The 22575-nt window shown below is 39.7% G+C and overlaps 1 protein-coding gene across 1 annotated transcript in view; it reads left to right on the forward strand.

Moving 5' to 3' along the window:
• Positions 1-1796: 1796 nt before the first annotated feature.
• The window catches only part of RORB (RAR related orphan receptor B), a 130190-nt gene continuing 109411 nt past the window's right edge, over positions 1797-22575 (forward strand). The window contains exon 1 of the mRNA XM_061470823.1: positions 1797-2304. Coding sequence (XP_061326807.1) covers positions 2298-2304 — 7 coding nt within the window. The 5' untranslated portion in view covers positions 1797-2297. The remainder of the gene's footprint in view (positions 2305-22575) is intronic.

Raw genomic sequence — 22575 nt, forward strand, 5'->3', positions numbered from 1 at the left:
CTGATGGGAAAATCCACAAAAAAAAGAATCCTAGATACAAACCTATTTGCTGCCAATTGCATCTGCTGAAATCTCAGTTATAGAGAAAATATGCCATTGTAAATTCCTGGTCTCGTGAAGTGAAATGATGGATAGCATGTAACTGATATTTGAAGATATGCTGATATGAGTGGAGTAAAAAATAAGCAATTGAACAGAGTTTCTGCATGGGATCCTACAAAAATGCCCTAAAAATGAGTATCGACAACTTTGCATGCAGTATATTAACTGCATAAATACAATGCTCAAGAATATAAAACCCAACTAATACCCTAGGAATTCAACATGATTGTTTTTAACTGACTGTGACTTAACTGTGACTGTCACTTAACTGTGACTTCAGCACAGTGAATGCAATTAAAATTCACCACGATCAGGTACATTAAAGATTTTCAATACTGGCAGAGTTGATGCTTAACACTTTCCTCAGTTTTAGTTCAAACACGCATTTTGAAAGAGGCTAACCATGAGAACCGCTGCCTGTAAGCCTGTCAGCTTGTTCCCAAAAGTAAAGCTTTGTCACCTTGCACCAAGTGGAAACTTCACGTTGTCTCTTTCCTGTACTCATTCTTAACTTTTTCAGTGCAGAAGAAATCATACCTATGATTTCTTATGTAACAGATTTTAAAAGAACTTCATCTGATAATTCATGTAGGAAAAAATAAATCTACTTAGTCAGGCCCATATTCAACTTAAAAGTATCTCTCTTTTTTCAAAACATATCCCATTTTCATTTATGAGGCATATATGAATAATTTTGTATGGATACACTTTAGTTAAATAAGGGTCTTCCTTTATCGTTTTAGGGTTGGTGTTAGGAGCTGTGAACTTTGGTAGCAGGGACTTGTTTCCAAGATGACACACAACGATCCCTTGGGGCTGTGTTCCACGGTTTAGCACACAGGAAAAACATACAGTAAAAAAAAAAAAAAAAAAAAAAAAAAGAAAGAAAGAAAAAAGAAAAGAAAAAAGAAATCGAGAGGATCCCGCACTTATTTTTTCTTTTCTTTTCTTTTCTTTTTTTTTTTCCTCATGGACAAAACATCAATTAACAAGGCGGGGGGGGGGGGGGGGGGAGGGGGGGGAGCGGGGAGAAAGGGGGGCAGTTTAAGTCAGGAAAAATCCTGCTGCCATTGGAACAAACCCGTTTTTCAGAACCGTCTGCTAATCTTAACACAGGGAAAACAAACAGCTTTCGAGTCCAGATTCGCTCTTTAATGAGAAAGTGACTCACCACCAAACTTTCCCATTCTTGTCGGAAAACGCCGTTACCCGGTGACAATCACAGCGGGGTGAGCGCGTTAATCTTCGTCCCCCAGAGACGCACCCCCCCCCCCCTCCCCCCCTCCCCAAGAGACGCCCCCTCGCCCCCAAAGAAAATAATATTAAGGCACAGGAAGCGATTTTCCGCGCCCGTTACCTTTCTCCACAAACTCCAGAGCTCCAGATTCCTTTCTGCACCACCACCCCCCTCCCCAGCTGCCGGTCAGGACCCGCTATCAGTCAGGCGCTCCCGAGCGGAGCAAAAGTTGCCGAGAAGAGCCGGCGCAAAGTCCCGCGGAGCCGCGCGCCCCCTGCGCGGCCGCGGCCGGCGCCGCAGTCAGCGCTGGGGCCAGAGCCTCGGCCGCCCTAGCGCTGGAGATGGCAACGGCGGCGACAGAGTGCCGCCCGCTGCCGCGGTGCCGGGCGAGCGGGCGGCGATTGGCGGCGGTGGTGACAGCGGGCGGGGCCGTGCCGGCGGGGCCCCCCGCCCCCAGCTATAAGCCTCTTTGCCGCTTTTTCCGTGGGTTTCACTCCGGCTTCGCGCGTCTGTGTGGCTGCGCAGTGGAAATCCACACCGGGGAGCTGCTGAGGGGCGCCGGTGTCATGTGAAAGCGCACATGCTCTGCCATTCACGCAGCCCCTCCCAGCAGTTCTTCCTCCGTGTGTTTTTCCTGCTTTTGCTAACGTAACTCCTTTCCTTCTCCCTCCCCTGCTTCGCCGCTAGCCATCCGCAGCCACTCCGCGGGCCCGGCGACCCCCTCAGGCGCTCCCGCGGCGGGCGGGCTGCCCGGGGCGGCAGCCGGGGGGGGGGAGCGCGCCCGGTGGCGGGCAGGTCGCGGAGACGCACCCCGCGGAGCCGCCTTGGAGGTATGATTTTCCTGGCGGAGCAGAGCTGCTGCGACGGCCGACGCCTCCGCGGGTGCTGAAACGGGATTTCTGCGGTGCTGTTCCCGGGCTCTCAGCTTCATGACTGCGCGAAGCGGGGAGCCAACACCATGCGAGGTAAGCGGGACGGGTTGTGTGGGAAGACTGCTGGGGAAGGGGCTGGGGAGGAGGTTACATGCCGAGGGGAGAGGGTCCCGGGGAGAAAGTTCATGGGTCGCTCCCGCCCGTCGGCGTGGCTGCTCTCAGAGTGTTGCCGCACGCACGCGGCCGCGGCTAGCCTGAAGTGCTCTCCGCGGCGGGAGAAGAGGGGCGTAGAACACTCCGGCGCACCTGTGCGAGAAAGTCCGGCGTCTCCCAGGGCCGCAGCGGGCAGTCTGGGAGGGAAGGGGCAAGTGACTGGAGGAGCCTGTGTCCTCAAGTTTCCACCGGGAACTGTCCCGTGGGCACTCGGCCTCGGAAGGTGGCCCGTACCGCGGGAACCGCCCGAGTCTTGGTACCGGGTCGCTGCCAGTATGGGGAGGGGCTCGCCCTTCCTTCCCCAAAAGTTGTTCCCAGGACTTTTCCGCAGTCTTCGCCCTGTTCCCCAACCGGCATGTTGCCTGGGGGGGGCCCTTCCCGGGGAGTTGCTAATGGGGCAGGGAGTGTTGCGCTGACTGGGACGCCTCTCCTGTGCGGCAGCTCTCTTTTGCGAGAGCCAGTGCACCCTGCACAGCCTTGTCCTGGAGGGCAGCTAGAGCTGCCCCTCAGGGCTTACAGCCTCAGTCGGGAAGGATGCCGAGGGAGAGCACACAGCATCCTCACCGACAGGACATCCCAGGCGTGGAGAGCTGGAGCTGCCTGGGTGCTTGTCCTGAGGGTACCGGTGGGGCTGGAGAGGGGCTGCCTGCTGTGGCGGGCACGCCGCACACCTAAGTGCGTGCGGAGAGGTGCGGGAGACATGGTAGAGCGTGTCTCCTTTGGGACCCTTCTCCGGGCCAGGCAAACACCGGCACCAGGACGAGAACAGTCCCGGTAGCCCACGGGGGTTGCGCAGGTCTTCCGACTCACACACTGCTGTATCGCCCAGCTCTTCAGCCCAGTTGTTTGCCTCACCGTTCGGCAAAGTGGTAAAGGAAAAAAAAGTAGTCTTTCATGGGTGCCGGGGTGGAGGAGAAGAGCTCTTGAGGAGCGGAACATGCTCGGGGTTGAGAGCGACATCGCGTGCATATTTCTTGGGTCTTTTTTAATGAATGGGGACACACACGTTAGAAACAACTTTTAGCAAGGATTTCCTCATGTGGGATGTCAGCTCCTGTAGCAGCGTGCGTTAAAAGCGTTAGCAAATCACGTGTGTAATTTTCTGTAAAGGAATTGTAACTTTGACATTTGCGCAGAGAAACAAGCAAACAAACAAGAACCTTCTTTCTGCCTGCATTCTTAGAAGGTGGGGTGTTTGCTTTGGGGCATCTGGCAAGAATTTTCTAAAGAATATTTGTCTTTCGTAAGAGCAACAGGAAATGGAGAGAAAACTCTCGATTCTGTAAAGTGGCCCATGTTGCAGCTTTTTTCTTCTCTTTCTTCTTCTTTTTTTTTTTGTTTTTGATTGTTTGTTTGTTTGGGTTTTTGGTGGTGGTGGTGGAGGTTTAGGGGTTTGTATTTTTGTTGTTGTTGTTGTTGTTTTTTGGTTTGGTTTCTTTTTTTTTTTTCTCCGAAGCTCTTCCAGTGCAGGCAGGTCCCATCAAAGGCTCTGGGTCATTCGAAACTTGCCCATCAGTGCCCTCTGGGCAGGGGCCCTGTTTCCCGGGCGGTTTGTCCAGCCGACCTAGAGCCCACACTCTCTGCCCCGGGGCACCCGATGCTCCCGCAGAGCGGCAAGGGCAAGAGCGAAGTGAAATGAAATGCCGTCCCTGTCCCCTGACCCTTTCCATTGAAACAGGGTGCAGGGCGCCCGAGCTGTTCTGGGCAGGGAGAGGGAGGCGGATCTCTCCGCACACCTGGTGGCATCCCTCCGCAGCCGCCTCTGCTGCCCCTTGATCATGAAGAGGTGCTGCTCTGCCCTGGAATGGTGATTTATATTTGCACTATATTTAGGCTTGCTCAGAGGGAATATATGTGTGGTGGGGGAAAGGGATGGGATAGAGGGAGAAGAAGAACACAAGCAGACAACTTTCATCTTTGTGCAGAACTCATATGCAAGAGGTTACCAAACTGATGCTTTACATCAGGTGTAGGTCGAGATAAGAGCACCGTTTGCCACCCTCTCAAATGAACAAGAGCACTGTATACTAATAAAGTATCTGTCCTTTGCATTTTTGGCTTTCCTAATACTGGAAATAAATGTATATCACAATTAGCACATTGTGAGCTTCCATGAATTAATGCTTCTGGACAGTTGTGCGCCTTCTTCTGAAGGTACAGTTCTTTTCAGCTATGTTGTATTCACTGTTGGGTCTGAAAGAAGGTCTTTCACTTGTACATGTGAGCTCTTCCCCTAAACTTTCCCAGCTGAGTTGAGATCTGTCCAAGTTGCAGTTGACACACTCAGCCTGAGATGCTTGGGATGTGCAGGGGCTGCTGAAAATATTCAGTCTGCGTTGCTGCCTGCTGCATCCCAAAGCATTGGGCAGTCATGAGGGCTGTTGGTCATCCCATCCCATGGAAGCACAGCTAGCTTTGGGGCACACCTCAGCTATTGTGCCACTACATTATAGTCATTGGTCATGTCGTATCTGAAATAATAATTCCCTGTACTTCAAATCTTGGTTTAAAAATCCTTTGTGGATACACAGCCAAGCTAACTTACAGTAGAATAATATTCTGGTGCAGAAGGCTGAGCGCTTGTGCTTTTGTTGTCCAAATTGTCACATGGTATTTCCCTTAGAACTGGGAACGGAAGTTTTGGAAGTTGATGACTTTTATATATGTATTTTATAGAGGCAAACATAGGTGTAAAGGAATGAAATTTATAATTGCTCATCACTGTCTCACTGTCTTCTTTCCTTCCACCTGTCTATTCCTGTGTCTACCTTGTGTGGAGAGCTAAAACGTAGAAGGTGTATTTAAGTATACTTTTTTTAGAAAAAGAGGATTTAAAATGCACTAAAATTATTGTGCTGCTTAATTAAAAGAAAATAAAGCTTACAGGTTTTTATCTTGTAATTTAATTTTTGCTAAATTGCTTCGTAAAGTTTAAAGCCATTACAACTTAGCTAATTCTGTATATAATGCAGCTGATAATGCAAATATATATATAAAAAAAAACCAAAGTGGCAAAAAACTAATGTCAAGTCACCTAAATTTAATCTGGGCACATGCTACCTGCGCACACACCAGACCTGAGTTTGTGGTCACAATTATTTCAGTTGTGAAAGTGGCACTAAAGCAGTTGTACAGAGTACTCTTTTATAGAAAAAGCAATATTTCAGTTGGAAATCTTACTAAAACACTTTATCTTTTGTGTTTTCAAGAAAAAGAACTCCATAAAGGCCAGAAGTCAAGGTATTTGAGCAAGTTTTCCTGTGCATTTTCTGTTGTTGGCAGCAGGACTGAGCAATGATAGATGTTACATAATGTTACATAGTTACTCTGTTTTCCAGCATCACTGAAATATTTGTAAGCAATTAGGAAAGTGTGAATCAAACACAGTATCTGTAGTATTGCTGAGAGCTTATTAAGTAACATATACAAATAGTCTGGATAGCATTTAATAAATGATGGCAGGGAATCTTCGCAAGCTCATTAAAGCAAAGTAAACTTAAATCACAAGTTATTCCAAGAAATAAGTATGACTAAATTTGGAACATGTAACATATCCTAACATACTTCAATTAACACACTGACTATATAAAACAAAGGTGGTAAGAGTGAAGCTATACTGATTTTGACAGATTTAGGACTCACCGCAGCAAAACCTATTCATTATGACAGTGTAGTGTTTGCAGCTACTACTTGCCTGAGTAATGTTATTTGGCTTCATTGAGACTCCTCGATATTGATCAAACAGAAGTTTATGGTGTTAGAACTTTGCAGATCAAATTTTAACAAATATCAGTAAATGCTTAGAAAATCATGAGTCAGGAGTAAACTATTACTGAATTACATAATAAAAAATACAAATGTGTCTAGTTAATACAGAGAGTCACCCCTCTAGAATCAAATTGAACAAGAAACAAACCTGAAGCCTGAGAACTTATTTGTACCTCTGCAATACTTCTAGTTTGAATTCCACCATATTTACATTCCAAAGGGTATCCTGAATTTGTCTGTGGTTGTTGTATTATGCCATAGCGTTGGGGGTAGGAGGGGAGTACATAATGAAAGTTCATCAATAGAAAGCTGTTTGGTTTAATGTCATTAGAATTTTTACCATAGAAGAGGGGGTTTGGGGTATATTGTTTTGTTTTCCTATGTTTTTTTTTTTTAAAGATTTTTTTTCATGGGTAGAAGGCTGGTAAAATGTAATATAACAGTTAATTTAATAGCTATGAGGATATCCTGTGCAATAGCTGGAAACAATGTCTGTATGGTGGTTTATAAAATGTCTGACACTGCCTTTTACGAATACAGTATGACCTACTTGGTATGATCTACCCATTTGACAATACAGTCATGTCTGCAAGTACAGATCTGTGGTTTTTTTTTATTAAAAACATCATTTTTATTATCAAAGTTTTGGGGAAAAGATAACAGGAGAAAAAAAAGATATATGTTCTGAGTAAACTGAAAGTCAAAATTCCTTTTTAAAATATACTTGTGCTAAAGTCTTTAGGGTGCTATCATAGATACTGCTATATATGACATTGGCGTGTCTAATAAGAAATGTACAGATAAAATACTTCAATAGTACTGTGTGTTATAAAACATTTTTATAGTATGGGCACTTGTTACCTGATACAGGAAAACAAAATCAAAGGAGTGAAGGATTCACAAGCTATTTAAGAAATCTTTTTTTCTATGTCTCAAGCAGTGCAAGGAATTCATAGAAATCGTGGTTTGTGCTATGAAATTAAAGAATGTACCCTGAGTAGCCGAAGACAAAAGATGCATGCAGGAGTAAATATCAGATGAATAGAAGTGAGCTTTAGCAGTACACCAGTATAATGGATTTTGTTAACTAGCCCTTTCGTCGTCCAGACGGTGCCCTTTCAACCTTCAACTCTATCTGCTGAGCTCTTAATGAGGAGACTCACAGGTGTTGTAACGGCATTTATGGTAAATTGGGCTAAATAGAATAGTCATATAAATAACCAGTTGTAGTTACATAGGAAAAAAAGGAAGTTATTAAAAAGAAAGAAAAGAAAAGAAACTTTGAACATCAGGAGGTGACAGTAATGCATTAGTGATTATGCATTATTTTACACTTTTGAAACACAGTTCTAGATCACTTCCTGTAGAGCTTAGTAATAAACCTGTTAAATTAACTTCAGCCAAAGTAAAAATTTTAAGAAACCTGAAACATTTGAATTTAAAATAAGTTTCTTTAAAGAGCAATTTTAACAGCTTTGTGCATTTAGCACATTTGGGACTTTCCATAATGACTTTCATAGACAAGCTATAGACGTCAAAATGTTGTTCTTTGTGCTTCGTGTTTATAGAGTTCAATGTTGTTGTTCCTTCTGATTCTGTATGCAGTCTGGGCAAAGTCTGCAGTGCAGCTTGAAAATAAGATACCAAACAGTGTCACTGGGGGTGGTAGACAGAAGGTGCCTTTGGATTCTGCCATTTTCCTGATTGTTTCTAATGTTGCTTTCATGAGCATATTAAAAACTATTTTTGCACAGGATTGAGAATAGAATATGTCTGTGATAACCTGGTCCATGTTTGACTGAACAACAGCTGCTCACTTGTGTGGTCCTATTGATGAGACATTTGGCCCTCTGTATTTTGCTGTCTTGGAAATATTTTTTATCAAGCAGAAATGCTCACACTTAACTTTGCCAAACACAGTCTGCTGGAAATCTATGCAAACAGAATGACAGCTGTTTCTGCCTCTATTACAAGTATATAGGCTAATTTAGTTTGACATAAATGTTGTTATTTTGATGTTAATGATGAATTATTTTGATGAATTGTCAATTATGATGCATCTACACAAATTTTAAGGGAGATCAATGCTTTTATTACTGCACAGAAATGCAATAAATTTAAAAAATTGTATGTTTATCTGAATCATAGACATTTAAAACTACATACTCATTACAGAGTAACATCAAGTAATTATGCTTGCTTGACAGACAAACTCATCTTGAAAGCGTTCCTGTTATCGTGGGCCTTATTTATGTGAGTAGTTCAGTTAGACTTAATGGGGCCACTCATATAAATAAGGCAAACTAAATTTGAGGCTGCTTGTTCTCTGTCCCTTTGAAACTCAATAACTTGGGATTATAGGAAACATCAATGATTATAAAGGTTTACAGGGAATCAATGTCATAACAAGCAAGCCGTGTTAAAAACTCTTCTTGCCCTGAAATTTCAATAAAATCACCTTGCGCTTTTAAATGCCTAATACTCTTTGGTGCTTAAATAATAGCAGCTTTCTTGGCTAGAAATTTGTATTTGTTGGAAAAAGATGTTGGTAAATATGCTACTTGTTCTCTCAGCTATTGTGGAAATTCAAAAAGCATTCAAAAACATTGTTCTTCTGCCAATTATCAATAAATTGTTTAATTCTTAAGCTTACGCTGACTGCTGTGTTACTGCTGGTAAATAGCGGCCAATTCAATATTTAAGTAAAGATTAAGAAAATACATACATTTGTCATGTATTTAAGCATAGGGTAATAAAAATTTTTGCATGGCTAAAAAAAGGCAGTATAATTTTAAGGGTAATTTTGACAATTATTATGAAGTCAGTCTTTGAAACATTCTGTCTGCTTGTAGATCTTGAGGTCGTCTCACAATTAACTGATTTCTTTTAGTTATCCATGGTCACTTAGATTTCCTGAATACAACAGAAACCTTTCACACTATAATTTCTCTTTTTAAGAATCTTATTTCTGCTTCATTAATTCCTGGTAGCCATAAATGACTTTATCCTTCAGAATAACATTTCCAAACAAGACATGCATTTTCATCACATTTAATTTTTCCAGTCTCTGAAGCAATCCTTTAAAATAAGAATGTCCTTACTTTTACAAGTAATAAGTATTATGAGGGATTTTTGTGTGAAGATGTTCAATGGGGAGGGAGAAATAGATCAAAAGAAGACAAAGAAGAAGTAGTTGTTAAATTGCAGTTCAGTCTACTGTCAAAATAATGAACTGTCAAGAGGGTAGCATATTATGTTTTGGAGCAGGTTTTTGTTGGTCTCAGATGAAATTATGGTTCTCTAAAATAAACTTCAAGCGTAAAAAAGTGAAGACAAGGCTGTTTATAAATAAGCCACTGTTAAATTACCATTCCCACTACAACAGGAGGTAAAGTGTGATAGGCTTCATGCATTTTGATAATTTGGGGAGGTTAGTGTGCATTACACACTAAAAGTTTACACTTGTTTGAAAGATACTTGAAAACTATAGAACCAGTCCCAGAGTTGATAGGATTTTTCTGTTTGTTAGCTAGCAGAGTGAAAACTGGGGGCAAACCATTTTCCAAAAGGTTTATTGGAAAATCAGAATCTTTTTTTGGAGGTGGACAGATGGTGAATTTACTATATGTGAACTGTATAAAACTGTTTAACAAAATTAAGGATAGTATTTTCATTAAAAATTTTGTTTGGAGACATTCATATATATTGTCTTCTCTTTCCTTCTTGAAAAATATGCCTGATTTTACTAGGTGATGAGAAACTGTTGCCAGTTATCTTTTTGATTAAAGAGGCTGCCACGGGAGTGATTTTTGGAAAACCTAATAGGATGCTGCTAGCACATTTTTTCTTGATTACTTGTATGCTTCAACAGTGCAGCATTTCACCAATTTTGATTCTCAAAACAAGATGGAAAAATGGAATTAAATGTTGCATTTCGGGTCCTGACTTAGTGAAATAGGTGCTCTACTGTTTCTTTTCATATTTGTCTGCCTGGAAGAACGAAGTGGCAAACTGGCTATGAAAAGCATTGTTTACTTCAGTGTGCATTGTTTGGGGGCTGATGTGCAATATTTGTACAATAAACTGTATTTAGTATTTTAGCTGGAAGTAACTGACAGGAGGGACCCCATACAGGATTGGAGACTAGATATTCAAATGCAGTGGGAGCACAAATATGAACTAATGCAGCACAGTCTAGTGGCACAGAGAAGTAATGGCACTGGAAAAGAAATGTATTAATAAGGCACACTGCTATTGAGTGATTTCATCTTGGTGAAGAAAAGAAACATCTTTTGGAGAATGTTCCCCTCATGACCAAGCAGAGATAATTTTAGCTTGTTTAGTAATACTTATCTTTAAGTGCTGTCAGCAAGTCACACTTCTTTTAATGGCACAAGCCATGCTCTCTGTACCAATATACAAGGAAATGGCAATACAACACAAGAAATATCAGCTTAACTGTTTTTTTTAATATATGGCAACCTATAATATGTATCATACTGTAGACAGTAAGTAAGCAGTACTGCACCAGTAATCTAGAATAGTGGGAAGATTTGCATTTAAAATTACTGTTGCTTTATATTGAAAAAAGTAAGATCACTCCTCATTCAAAAATCTACTTATTCTAAATAATCTAAATTTATATCCAAAATAATGAGTGTTAAGTAGTATGAACTGCAGTTGCACATATATAAAAAATTTTTCATTTATTTGAATAGAATGTTTTTTATGGAGGAATGACAATTCCTGATATATGCTAGTTTCCTCTTAGCCATAGCCAATTTTGGAAAATTCAGATTGCATTAATCTCTCAAATGATTAGTGGAAATAAGGAGGAAGATAAAAACAACATCAGTTGAGGCAAAGTATGGTTGATTAACGCCCACAGGGAGTAACTCATACTACAAATTGTTCCATAGCTTAAAAAATGTCAACATCAAGTTCCACTACAATTTTCAAAGCACTTCTACATGCCTATAAAAGTAAATTCCCTGTTCTGAACTGGTCGAGAATAAAGGCATTACCAGTGTTGTGGCAGCTGCTGCAATATTAAAGATGAAACTTCAAAAGTATCTAGGAACTACTGTAATTTAGCCATAATTTAATTCTTAATAATGTATTATTAAAAAAAAAAAGAAAAAAATTGCAGAACATTTCTCATGCAATACTTACTCTGACATTTTGAGAGGCAATTATTATTACACAAAGGTTTCTGGAGAAACTTCATATGTGTCAATATTTCAAGTAAATATATGTTACAGTGTATTATATCACCTGAGTGAAATCTGTCTGCAGAGCTGTGGTTGAGCTAAGCTGTATCTTTAATTTTGAAACAGTTCCTTATAGAGTTGGCTGGAATGTTTTACTCTAAAACTAATGGTACCATATGTCTTGTTGGTTGTTTACAGTCTACTGATTTTCAGAAGATGGGAGAGCTAAATAATCCTTTCACTTCGAGTTTAGCAGATAAGAGGGAAGAGAACTTGCATTATCTTAACTCAGGTGCCTCTGTGGAAGTTGCATTCTCCATTTATAATTTACTTGAGTTTGACAAAGTTCCTGTATTTATTTTTGTAAAAGACCATTTACCAAGAACATGTTCTAAATCAGCAATTGCTACAAATTCTAGTGGGAATGCCATGAAGAGCAGGGCACTAAACAAGACCTCTTGCAGCAAGCCATTTTCAGACTCCAACAGAATTTAGGAGAAAAAGGTTGTGCCAGCTGCATCCTAAAACTAAAGGAGAGAAGTAAACGCGTTTGATAGGGAATTTAAACAGCCGCAAGAGAAAATGGAGAGGAAAAAAAGGATGGTGAACTTGGATAAAAAACTAAATAAAAAGGATGCTGTTTTGAAAAAGAAAGTGCGATGTGAAATAAGTAAGTGGAAATGTAAAGGAAAAGAACAGAATATAAAAGGGAAGTATGAGGAGATGGAAGATTGGGTTTTGTTTTTTTTTTTTAATATGAATAGTTCTGCACTACAAAGTGCTGGACTTCTCAATTTCAACTTATTGCACGTGGAGTTAACTGCAGTGGGCATGCTGTTAGAAATGAGAAAGAAAGAGAAATGTAGAGATAACAGGGAAAAAATGTTAAATAAGGAAAAGAATGAATGTTCAGTATGAATGTATTCACTGTGCTGCTTTTTATTATTTGGTGTTGCATGCAGATTTGTTGTAATGGGACTTAAGACTATTTGGTATTCAGCTAGATGCTAACATTAAACATCTGCTCCCATTCACTTCACTATGTATATCCGGAGCTCCACTACTCAGAAGTGCAGCAAGTTGGAACATCGCATATACAGTTATGTAAGCTGTCTGTACAAGCTTGGCATTCACTACACTTCAGCCAAGGTACTCATTTGCTAAATTAAAATGTCATTTGCAAAATTACATCCAAACCTGAGCTTTTTAAAATTTGGATCAAATCAAATTGACTTTTTTTTTTCCCTATCTTTTGATTATTTTTATGTCCCTCATTCTTTCTCTCTAGTTTTTCTAGTCATTTGTTTTAAAAAGCAGTACACTCAGAAAAGTCCATGCCACTTAACTTCACTCACTTGTTAGAAAATGCATAATTGGTTCATTAGACCATGCATCATACCTGTCCATGTATTACAGAAAGACATTTTGTTCTTTTTACACTTTTTGTTTGTTTTTGTTTATTTGTTTGTTTTGTTTATCTTTGTTTGGTATATACTGTAGGGAAGAAATAAAATTGTTAAATCTTGGCCTGGTTACATCTCCACCATGTACCTCTATGACATTTGTATGCCTGTAGCCTTGGAAATAGAAGAGGTGCTTGACAGATGAATCTCTGATTCTCTATTACTGCTTGGTTGCCAGCACCTACTCTTTCTCTCACTTGGTAAGAAAAGCATTGCCTATATCTTTTGAGGTTTTGCAGGGTTTTTTTAAACAATGTATTATGTAGAGTTCACTTAATTCATAATAGACTTCTGGAGACAATGGAAATATGTCACATTCTGACTGCAGCAAAACATTTTTTATGAGGTAGAAATAATACCTTTAGATCTTTTCTCCATGCTCAGAAGATAAAAAAAGAATGGTCTTTTGATGCTCTCAGTTTCTCCAAGACTAGGATGACTTTTAAGTACCTATCCTTGTCTAACTTTTCCTTCTGTAACAGCCTCACAGAGCTTATTACAGAATCAAACAATTGCAGAACTCTCCATAAATGAAAAGAAAAAGGAAATCTGACTTTTTGGAAAACTACTCTGGTAGCGTAGGAGGCTCATTTGCATGAATTCTCTGCTTTCCCACCTCCCTGCTGTAGTTTTTTGTAAGTCCTAAGCATAAAAAAGGCAGAGAGCCAAGCTGTCATCCATTAACATCTATTTCATCCTTTCTGAGGATCAGTTGAGCTAGAGGAGGTATATGTCTCAGAGTAAAGTCTTCATGCTCTTACTGAAATGTTAAGGAATACATCAGATTTTTGACCCAGTGTTAACCTACATTATATTTTCAGCAAAAAAAAAGCATCAGGATAAAATCATTTCAGGAAGACAAATTCTACGAAACGTAAATAGTGATTTTTCATAATTTCCAAAATAGCATTTTTTGAATATGCTTCACTGTAAAACAAGTAAAAAAAATTAACTTTTAGTTTACTGTCAAGAGTAATCTAAATTGTTTAGGAATTTTTTTTTTATTTAAGGAATAGAGCTATTTCTGTGAAACTGCTGATTACTGTCTAGAGGCCAATTGTTACGGTATTTCAAGCAGTACTAAACCATTAATATTTTACTGCTCAGGAAGGGAACTGAAAAGATTTCGTATTATAGATGTATGTATAGCTATATTTCATATTTCATGGGGGAATAGGTGATATTTTTATACATTTATGCACAGAATGGTTGAACAATTCTAAAAATTAAATAATACTATTTTCCCGTGATGTGAGTTTAAAAACCCATCCGTTTCCAAGAGGAGATATATTCACATCTAAGCATACAGACATACTTCACATATCTGTGTATTTTTGTAGTTTATTATGAAGAGGGAAGAGAAAAAAAAACAGCATGCCATATTCCAGTCCTCTTTGGATATCAGATTTTGCTGATCAGTCATTCTGTGTTTATTCATCTGAGGTTTTACTGCAATTGCATATTACCTTTTAGATTTTTTTTTTGTGTGTGTGTGGTATTAAATCCACACCTCCACTGGTTGTCAGTTACTTGTCGCTTCTTGGTACATTTCATATTCTTGTAGGCTTTGGGGTTTTTCATTTTGTGATCTGCTGTGTTACAAGTATACTCTTAATGGAATACTCAATAAAAGAAGGCCATTGAATAGGTAGTAGGGATGAACCTGGAATATGATCGTTTCACACTGTCCATTAGACTTATTAGAATGGAAGGTTGAAGAACAGTTTGTAACTGTCCATACCAGACTAATCTATAGTTACACACACTGATGAATGCTTTCTGTAGTGACATTTATCAACTATTCATGTACAAGAAAGCCAAAGTGTAATTAAGTTATGTCAGTTATTTACTTTCTCCTCCTGTGTGACAGTTTCTACCTATGTGAAAGATAACAGTTCCCCTTCTATTGCAGATACAGTCATCATATTTATACAGTAAGGAAAAGAAGGAGAAATAGTTTGTGCAATGGAATTTTATCAACTCAATTAAATTTAAAATCTCCTAGGGGTTTTACTATCTAGTGCCTTCACATGTGGTGTATTCTTTGCTTGAAAAAGATGCTGGATTGATGGCTTTTCTGTATTCTGCAGAGGTTTTGGACCTATTCTTGAAGCGGGTTTTGACATGCGAATAGTTGCATAGGTGAGGTGACTGATGTGAAAAAGTTATTGTCAGGCTGATCTTGAGAGGGGCAGGCCTAACACAGGTCCCGGGAGCTGAAGTGCCCAAGGCACTGGAGCTGTCTCTCTCCCATGCCATTTCCCTATTGTGTCTCAACAGTGACCTTGAAAGACCCTCTTCCTGTGGCTGTTGTAACGTTGGCCTTGCTGCTGACAGTGCCAACAGGAGTGCCAATTAGGGCTATGTGGTAGGTTTTGTTTTCCCTTTTTAATGAACAAAGTCCATTGAGGCCCGCATTGAGACCACCAGCTCACTTCATGTGGGCCACCAAGTGTCATAGCATTTTTATTTTGCTCAGTCACTACCGACCTGGTTTTGAACCTGCATCTGTAATCTGTATGCAGTTTCTGTGTTTTATCATTAATTTGAAATCATTTTACTTGGAAGAAGATGTTTGCCTCTGAAGTAAGATATGTTAATGAAGCATGGTATTATGTAACAAATATGTAAAATATCTGAAGTTGCTTCTTGTGGTTAGATACTGAATTTGAGTCTTCTTTTGCAAAGTTCACAAATTTTATCAAAACTCTGAAGAAGTGATGAGGCACATGAAAAGGGTGCAGCTGAAGTGTCAGGAGCATTATAGTTTTATATAAAATGAAGAGTATCCCATGTGTTACAATAAGCTTTGCAATCTAATATACAAACACGAGAATATTCTGTTACGGTTTCTTGTAAGGAATCTTAGGACATTTCTAATTAGTAGGGCCTTTCTGTCAAAAATATTGCTGGGTGTCCTGTCTCTGCTTCCTCCCAGCTTCTAGTGCCCCTGGCAGAACCTGATAGATTGAAAAGGCCTTGATCAGGATAAGCACTACTTAGCAACAGCTAAAACCATGGGTGTGTTATCAGCATTGTTCTCAGACTAAAATGGAAAACACAGCACTAGACCAGCTACTAAGAAGGAGAAAAACAACTGTTACAGCTGAAACCAGGACAAGTATTTAAGCATATTCAAACATATTCCAGCCTTCTAAGGTTTCAGAGATAGAAAATTGAGCTGAAAAATAGAGTTGTTCTTAAGCATTGCAGGGAGCCCAGGATTACATCAGTTGTTCTGAAATATTATGCTGTATTTTTCTGTCTGTCAGCAGAAAAGTTATTGTACAGGAGTCTTGATTTCTTCTTTTAAATATATGTGAACAAAGTTTTCTCAATGTCTAATGGCAGTAGTATCACTAGTCTCCATTTAAACCTATAGTGCCAAATTTCAAGTAATGTGCATTTATATTACGTATATATATGTGAATGTATACCAGACTTGTCAGCTGAATACAATATTCTTGATTTTATGTTTTTTTCAGTATTTTTAACAATTTTAAATGTTTAATTTTTTCTTTTTAAAAATATTTAATTCTTTCGTTTTCAAAACTGAGCAGGAAATATACTGCTCAGGTTTTGGCTGGGTTTTGGTTTTCTTGGGTTTGTTTTTGTTTTCTTTTTTTTTTTTTCCTTCCTAATGAAAGATGTGATGCCTTATAGTGATGCATATTTCTAAGTGTGCCTGCAACTTTAAATTCTATGGTAATGAAGCTGAAGTTGAGGAAATACTAGAACTTTGTATTAGCAGCAGTAGACAGGAAAGCACATGGAGAGTACAACTGGCTTGTTATTAAGTCATATTAAGGCTGCAGATTGGACTGTGAATATATCCTCCTAAAATAGCTGTCCTGATGCTGAAAAGAGTAAGTATTCTTACTTATTTTGAATGTAAATGTCCATGAAAAGGCTGTAGAAGGAATCATACAAATGTTGGAACAGCTTAGCAAGTTATGCCAAAAAAGATTTTTATTCCAGTTCAGTAAATTCAGCTGGCTACATTTTTGTGAAAGAGAGGAAGCTATAAAGAGGAGAAGGGAGTGTATGAGTGAGTGTGAGTAAGTTTGTGAAATGAGTAAAGAAATCTGTGTTAAAGATGAGAGAACTGGGGGAGGGAGACACTTTAGTTTCTCCTTTAAGTACATCTCCCTCCTGAGTACATTTACTTCCATCACAATAGGCTAGACGAGATCTTTGTTTAGTGGTGCAGTGCCCCTGAGACCTAATTTAGCTTTTATAGGAAATTCAAAAAGAGACAGAGTGAGCAAGAGAGGTCAGAACAAAGATACGAGTTTGCACTGTGAATATTGATACTTGTGGGTTGCTTCTGTAAATCCTTTGAAGGGGATTCTCATAGAAACGCTGACTTGGACATTCTGCTGAAGGAGGGCTGAACTTTAGAGATTAACGTTGTTTCATTATTCAGCTGTGATAATGAGGAGATGGTGTGTTTGTTGTAGGGCAGCAGTGGCTTTGTTACTTCCAAATAACAAGTCGGAAGACATAAAAGTCAAGCAGAATTGCATAAAAAATTAATTTTCTTCTGAAAATGTCTTTTTTTATTAAGTCATACTGTTAGAAACACATATTGGATCTAGTTCTATGAGCAAAACAAAAACATTCTCAGAAGTCTCAAAACTTTATGACATTTCTTCCTTTGTTTGAGCACCTTCTCTTCCAGTGTTTGGAATGGTTTTGCTTTCTTCTGGAACATAATTTTGCAAAGTTCATCTTTGGTCCCCTGGATTTAGGGCTATCATGATGTTTTTTTGATAATTTTTTTCCTGTATTTTACAAGTCTACATTTTCATGATGAATGGAGTTGTATGTGTGTTCATGTAACTCTATGAACCTTACTCTGTAGGACCCATTTCCATAGAGTCTTGACATCAGAGCTCTGCTTTGCCACACTACAGATGTGCCTTGTGAGCATCACTTTTTAAAAATACAACATGAAGTAAACTCAGATGTGGGGAAAATTTCCTTTGGAGTAATGTACTATTGTGTTACCAACACACAAATGTTGCTTTGACATCTAGAGTTACAGACAGAAGTTGAAAATAGATTTTTGGTTAAAATGAGACAAGATGAAATGAATCACCCATTAGTTGATTTAACTTGAAGTTTTATTGGTATTTTCATGGCTGATCCAGTTGTCCTGCAGGGTCATATATTAGCATTTCCTTCAAAGAGTGTTTGATAAATAAAACATAAGTTTGTCAGCAACACATGGAAAGCTGATTTGAGTCAGCTCAAAAGTACACGTTTAAAATCACATACTTTTAAGGAAGTTACATTTATACTTTATTTATCATCTGTTCCTTCTCTGAAGAGCACTTGCTAGTAAATCCTTCTTCGACGAACTCATGCCCACAAAGGCAATTACTTTTTTATGTTACATCACTGCTGAAACTTGTTGCTCATGTTGCTAGGCAGCCCACTTTACATAAGCCAATAGCACAGTATAATTCTCAGCAGCAGCAGATTTCAGTTAAAGGTCTAGATATATAGGTGGTTTCTTCAGCTGGTCAGCTCCAGTAGTGAAGGGAAAAGCTTCAAGAGCTGTACTGTGCAACAGCTTGATTCCATAATATTTTCTGTAATAAATTTGGGCTGGTTATCTTAGAAAAATATTTGAACAAATAGTTGAGCTGTTTCTGTTTTCTTTTGTATGATTTTGGAGGGAAGCTAGTACTTTCAGTGGTGCTTGTTTCCTTCATTTTCCAAATATATTTTATCCCAACTGTGGTATGTTACTGTTGTGGTTTAAGCCCAGCTGGTAACTAAGAACCACGCAGCCACTCGCTCACTCCCTGCCACTTCGTCCTCCCCCTAGCTCCCAAATTGATGGGGAGGAGAATTGAAAGAATGTAACTCCCATGGTTTGAGATAAGACCAGTCCAGTAACTAAGGTATAACACAAACCATTACTGCTGCCACCAATAATAATAATGATAAGGGAAATAACAAGGGAAGAGAATACAACTGCTCACCACCTGCTGACCGAGACCCAGCCCTACCTGAGCAACGATCTAGCCCTTCTGGGTAACTGCTTCCAGTTTATATACTAGGCATGACGAGCTGTAGTATGGAATACCCATTTGGTTAGTTTGGGTCAGGTGTCCTGTCTCTGCTTCCTCCCAGCTTCCCCTCCTCCCTGGCAGAACATGAAATTCAAAAAGCCCTTGGTCAGAGTAAATATTACTTAGCAACAACTAAAAACATTGGTGTTATCAGTGTTGTTCATGGGCTGAAAGTCAAAAACACAGCACTGCACCAGCTACTAAGAAGGAGAAAAGTGACTGCTACTGCTGAACCTAGGACAGTTGAGGAGAAAAACAACTGAGCATAAACCAACAGAAAATCCGCTTTTAATGTACAGTGTGATTAGGAATCCCTCAACAAGATCCTCTGCCAATATTTTCTGCCAATGAAGAAAGCAGAGCAGAAATCTTCAGAAACATTTGGGAATCTTCATGGAAATATTATATGTTAAACAAAAAGATTGAGTTTCAGTACAAAGCTTTGGGATCAACACGTTACATTGCCATTTTAGAAAAAGGCTATTTTTTGTATGTTGAGGGGTTAGCTGAGAACTCAAATAATCTAGTAAAATGAAATGTTTTGAGGACTATGTCTTCGTGTGTTGAGTCATGGCTGAAAAAAACAAGTGGCAAAACAAGTTTTAAAATGGTATCATTTGTTAAAATTTAAGTTAATTCTGCTAACTTGGTTTAAAGCAGAAATTGAAGAAGCATTTTTAGACATGTGGTGATCTTGTGTCACCAAAATGTAAATACTTCACTTTTGCTGTTAAGTTTCCTGCAAAGGCAAGGTAGAATTTAAACTCTTAATTAATGTTTCTAAATGTTTTGCTTGTTGTATCCCTCAATACTCTCTTAACATAGATCTTTCTACCAAAGATAATGCAGGACTTGTTTCTCATAGTTACACTGATTTACTCTTGCTGCACTAGTATTTTCATCCAAATTCTGGTAATAAATAGACTAGCCTATAATTTAGCCTTCCTGTGGGGAAACATCACTGAAGAAAGAGCAGTAAAAGTGCAGAAAGAGCAGTAGATTTTATAAGGTTTCCCACAGCAACACAGCAAAATTTATTGGTTTACATACTGATCTCTATTGCTGGCATGCATATATGAAGTTTCCCTTCATTTTCCAAACCGTTGCTGTAAAGATTTTTTTGCAAATTGTTTTGTTTGATTGTAAAGGTGTCCAGGGGCTTACTTTCTTACCAAGCTCTGACCAAATGAAAAACATGGTCCTGTGCTCTGAAAGAAAGAGATGCCATGTTTCTGTTTCTAGGTAATTTCATTCTTGGGCTGTGTTGAGATTGTTCAAGGTTTCCTAAATAATTCCTGAGATTAGTTCCATTCTTCCAGTGTTTCCAGTTGTCAGAGATAGTCTCTAGGGCACCATTAGGCTGGATTTTTAAATTCACAAGTTCTCAGAGAATCTCTAGCAAGATCCTAATAATTCTTCATGCACAAGACTGGTGCTCCATACATCAGAGACAGACACAGCTCACACAAGTTTAAAAATTCCTTTCTAGACACTAAGCTTGCATGACAAAAAAACCACAAGAAAGTTCCCCCAAAAAAACATTACATGCAAACTCTTCTTAGGACTTATGTGCTACTTCAGTGTTCCCAGACTGCATGTTTAGTGTCTGCCTTATCTCCATAGCAGGTATGCTAGAGATATGTTTTTGAAGCTTATATTGGTCAGATCTGAGGAAGATCCTTGTCTGGAATAAAACCATGCCAAATACTGTGAAAATAATTTAAATCATCTTTCCTTGATTCAGCAGAGGGACCATGCACCCTGGATTTTTCTGAGGCCCAAGATACAGGCAGGAAGGAAGGATGGGCATCTCTTTTCTGCTAGCATGGCAGCCCAAATGATGATGATCTTAACATGTAGCAGGTTAGGGTAGCCTGTGATTATGGTCAAGTCTTCTGGATAGGCTACTTGCTTCTTCAGAAAAGATGAAGAGAAGGAGGAGAGCAGGGTGCAGAAGCAGGTCAAGTGTGTGGTTAGATCAGGTGGTGTAGCTACAAATCACTCATGGATTCTTTGCTCTATCTACTTAACACGTTGTCTGTATTCCCTAATGTGCTTCTTTTGAGAGTACCTCAGAAGACCAAGGCTTCAAAATGGCATTCAGAGTCACTTTTTGTTGTGGTTTAAGCCCAGCTGGTAACTCAGAACCATGCAGCCGCTCGCTCACTCCACCCCCACCTTCTTTCTCCACCCCCCCACCCCACCCCCCCCCCACCCCCCCACCCCCCCAGACGTATAGAGAGGAGAATCAAAAGATTGTTAACTCCTACAGGGTAAGAACAGTCCAGTAACTACGTTATAACACAAAACTACTACTGCTGCCACCAATAATAATAATGATAAGGGAAACAGCAGGAGGAGAAAAAATAAAACTAAAAGGAGAAAGGAAAAGAAAACAATAAACACAAGTGATGCACAATGCGATTGCTCACCACCTGCTGTCTGATACCCAGCCCGACCTGAGCAGTGATCCAGCCTTCCAGGTAACTCCCCCTGGTTTATATACGGGGCATGACATGCTGTGGTATGGACTAACCCTTTGGCTAGTTTGGGTCAGGTGTCCTGTCTGTGCTTCCTCCCAGCTCCCCCGTGCCCCTCCTCACTGGCAGAGCATGAGATTGAAAAGTCGTTGAGTAAACATTACTTTGTAACAACTAAAACATCAGTGTTATGTCAGCACTGTTCTTAGGCTAAAGTCAAAAACGCAGCGCTGCACCAGCTACTGAAGAGGAGAAAAACTGCTGCTGCTGCTGGACCCAGGACACTTTCTTATTTTCTGTGTGAAATTTTCATGTATCATCTCTATCCCTAAACAGTCAAGAACATTTCTGAAGGTATCTGGCCATTTTGCATCTCACAAATCCTAAAAGTTATGCTAAAAAGTTGCTATATTCTTTGCAGGAATGGTACAATATCTGATGGGGCACGTTATGTAGCAATTGTTCTGTGAATGGATACTGCTGCCTTGATTTCTGGCCTAGAGTAACATTCTTTGAGGTAAGAAATCATCATTTAAAGTAACTGTTATGCTTGCCCTTACCCAGATTTCTGCCTCCTCCTAGGCCATAGCTCAAGCCTGTCTGCATGATCCTCCTTGGGAAGTAGTGTTTAATTTTGTAATGGAGCCAGCTGTAGACAGAGTCCAGGAAAGGCTGCCTATGGCAGAAACAGAGGTGTTTCTGGGGATCACTCTGGGGTGTCATCATGTAGTGTTTTCTGTGGCAAGCAGTCTAAAGGATTCCAATTCAGAATTTGGAAAATAGATCCAAGGTCACAGTATGAAATCTGGATGTTCAGTCTTGCTCTTTGGTGGTAAGGGATCATGCCTGCCTTATTTCTGACCCAATTAATCTTTAAAAAGGAGTACCAACAAGCCATATGGAAACCCAACATCTCCCATGCCTTCTTTCTACAAATTCCCACAGCAGTGTCATTATGATACAGGTCCTGTGGAAGCATGCTTAACTCTCCCCAATGGATAAAAAGCCCCCATCATCTCCCTCTCCACTTGTGTTCAGTATGCAGCCTGCTTTGCTAGGTATATCTTTGTATATTTATGGATTTGACCGCCAAAAGAGCACAGGCAAAGGAATGCTTTCTGCACTGTAGGAGAGTACAGATGAGAGA

This window comes from Pezoporus flaviventris, unplaced genomic scaffold, assembly GCF_033815535.1.
Source record: "Pezoporus flaviventris isolate CSIRO_AGI_PZ_B2104156 unplaced genomic scaffold, CSIRO_AGI_Pfla_v1 ptg000064l, whole genome shotgun sequence".
In the NCBI taxonomy this organism is placed as follows: Eukaryota; Metazoa; Chordata; class Aves; order Psittaciformes; family Psittacidae; genus Pezoporus; species Pezoporus flaviventris.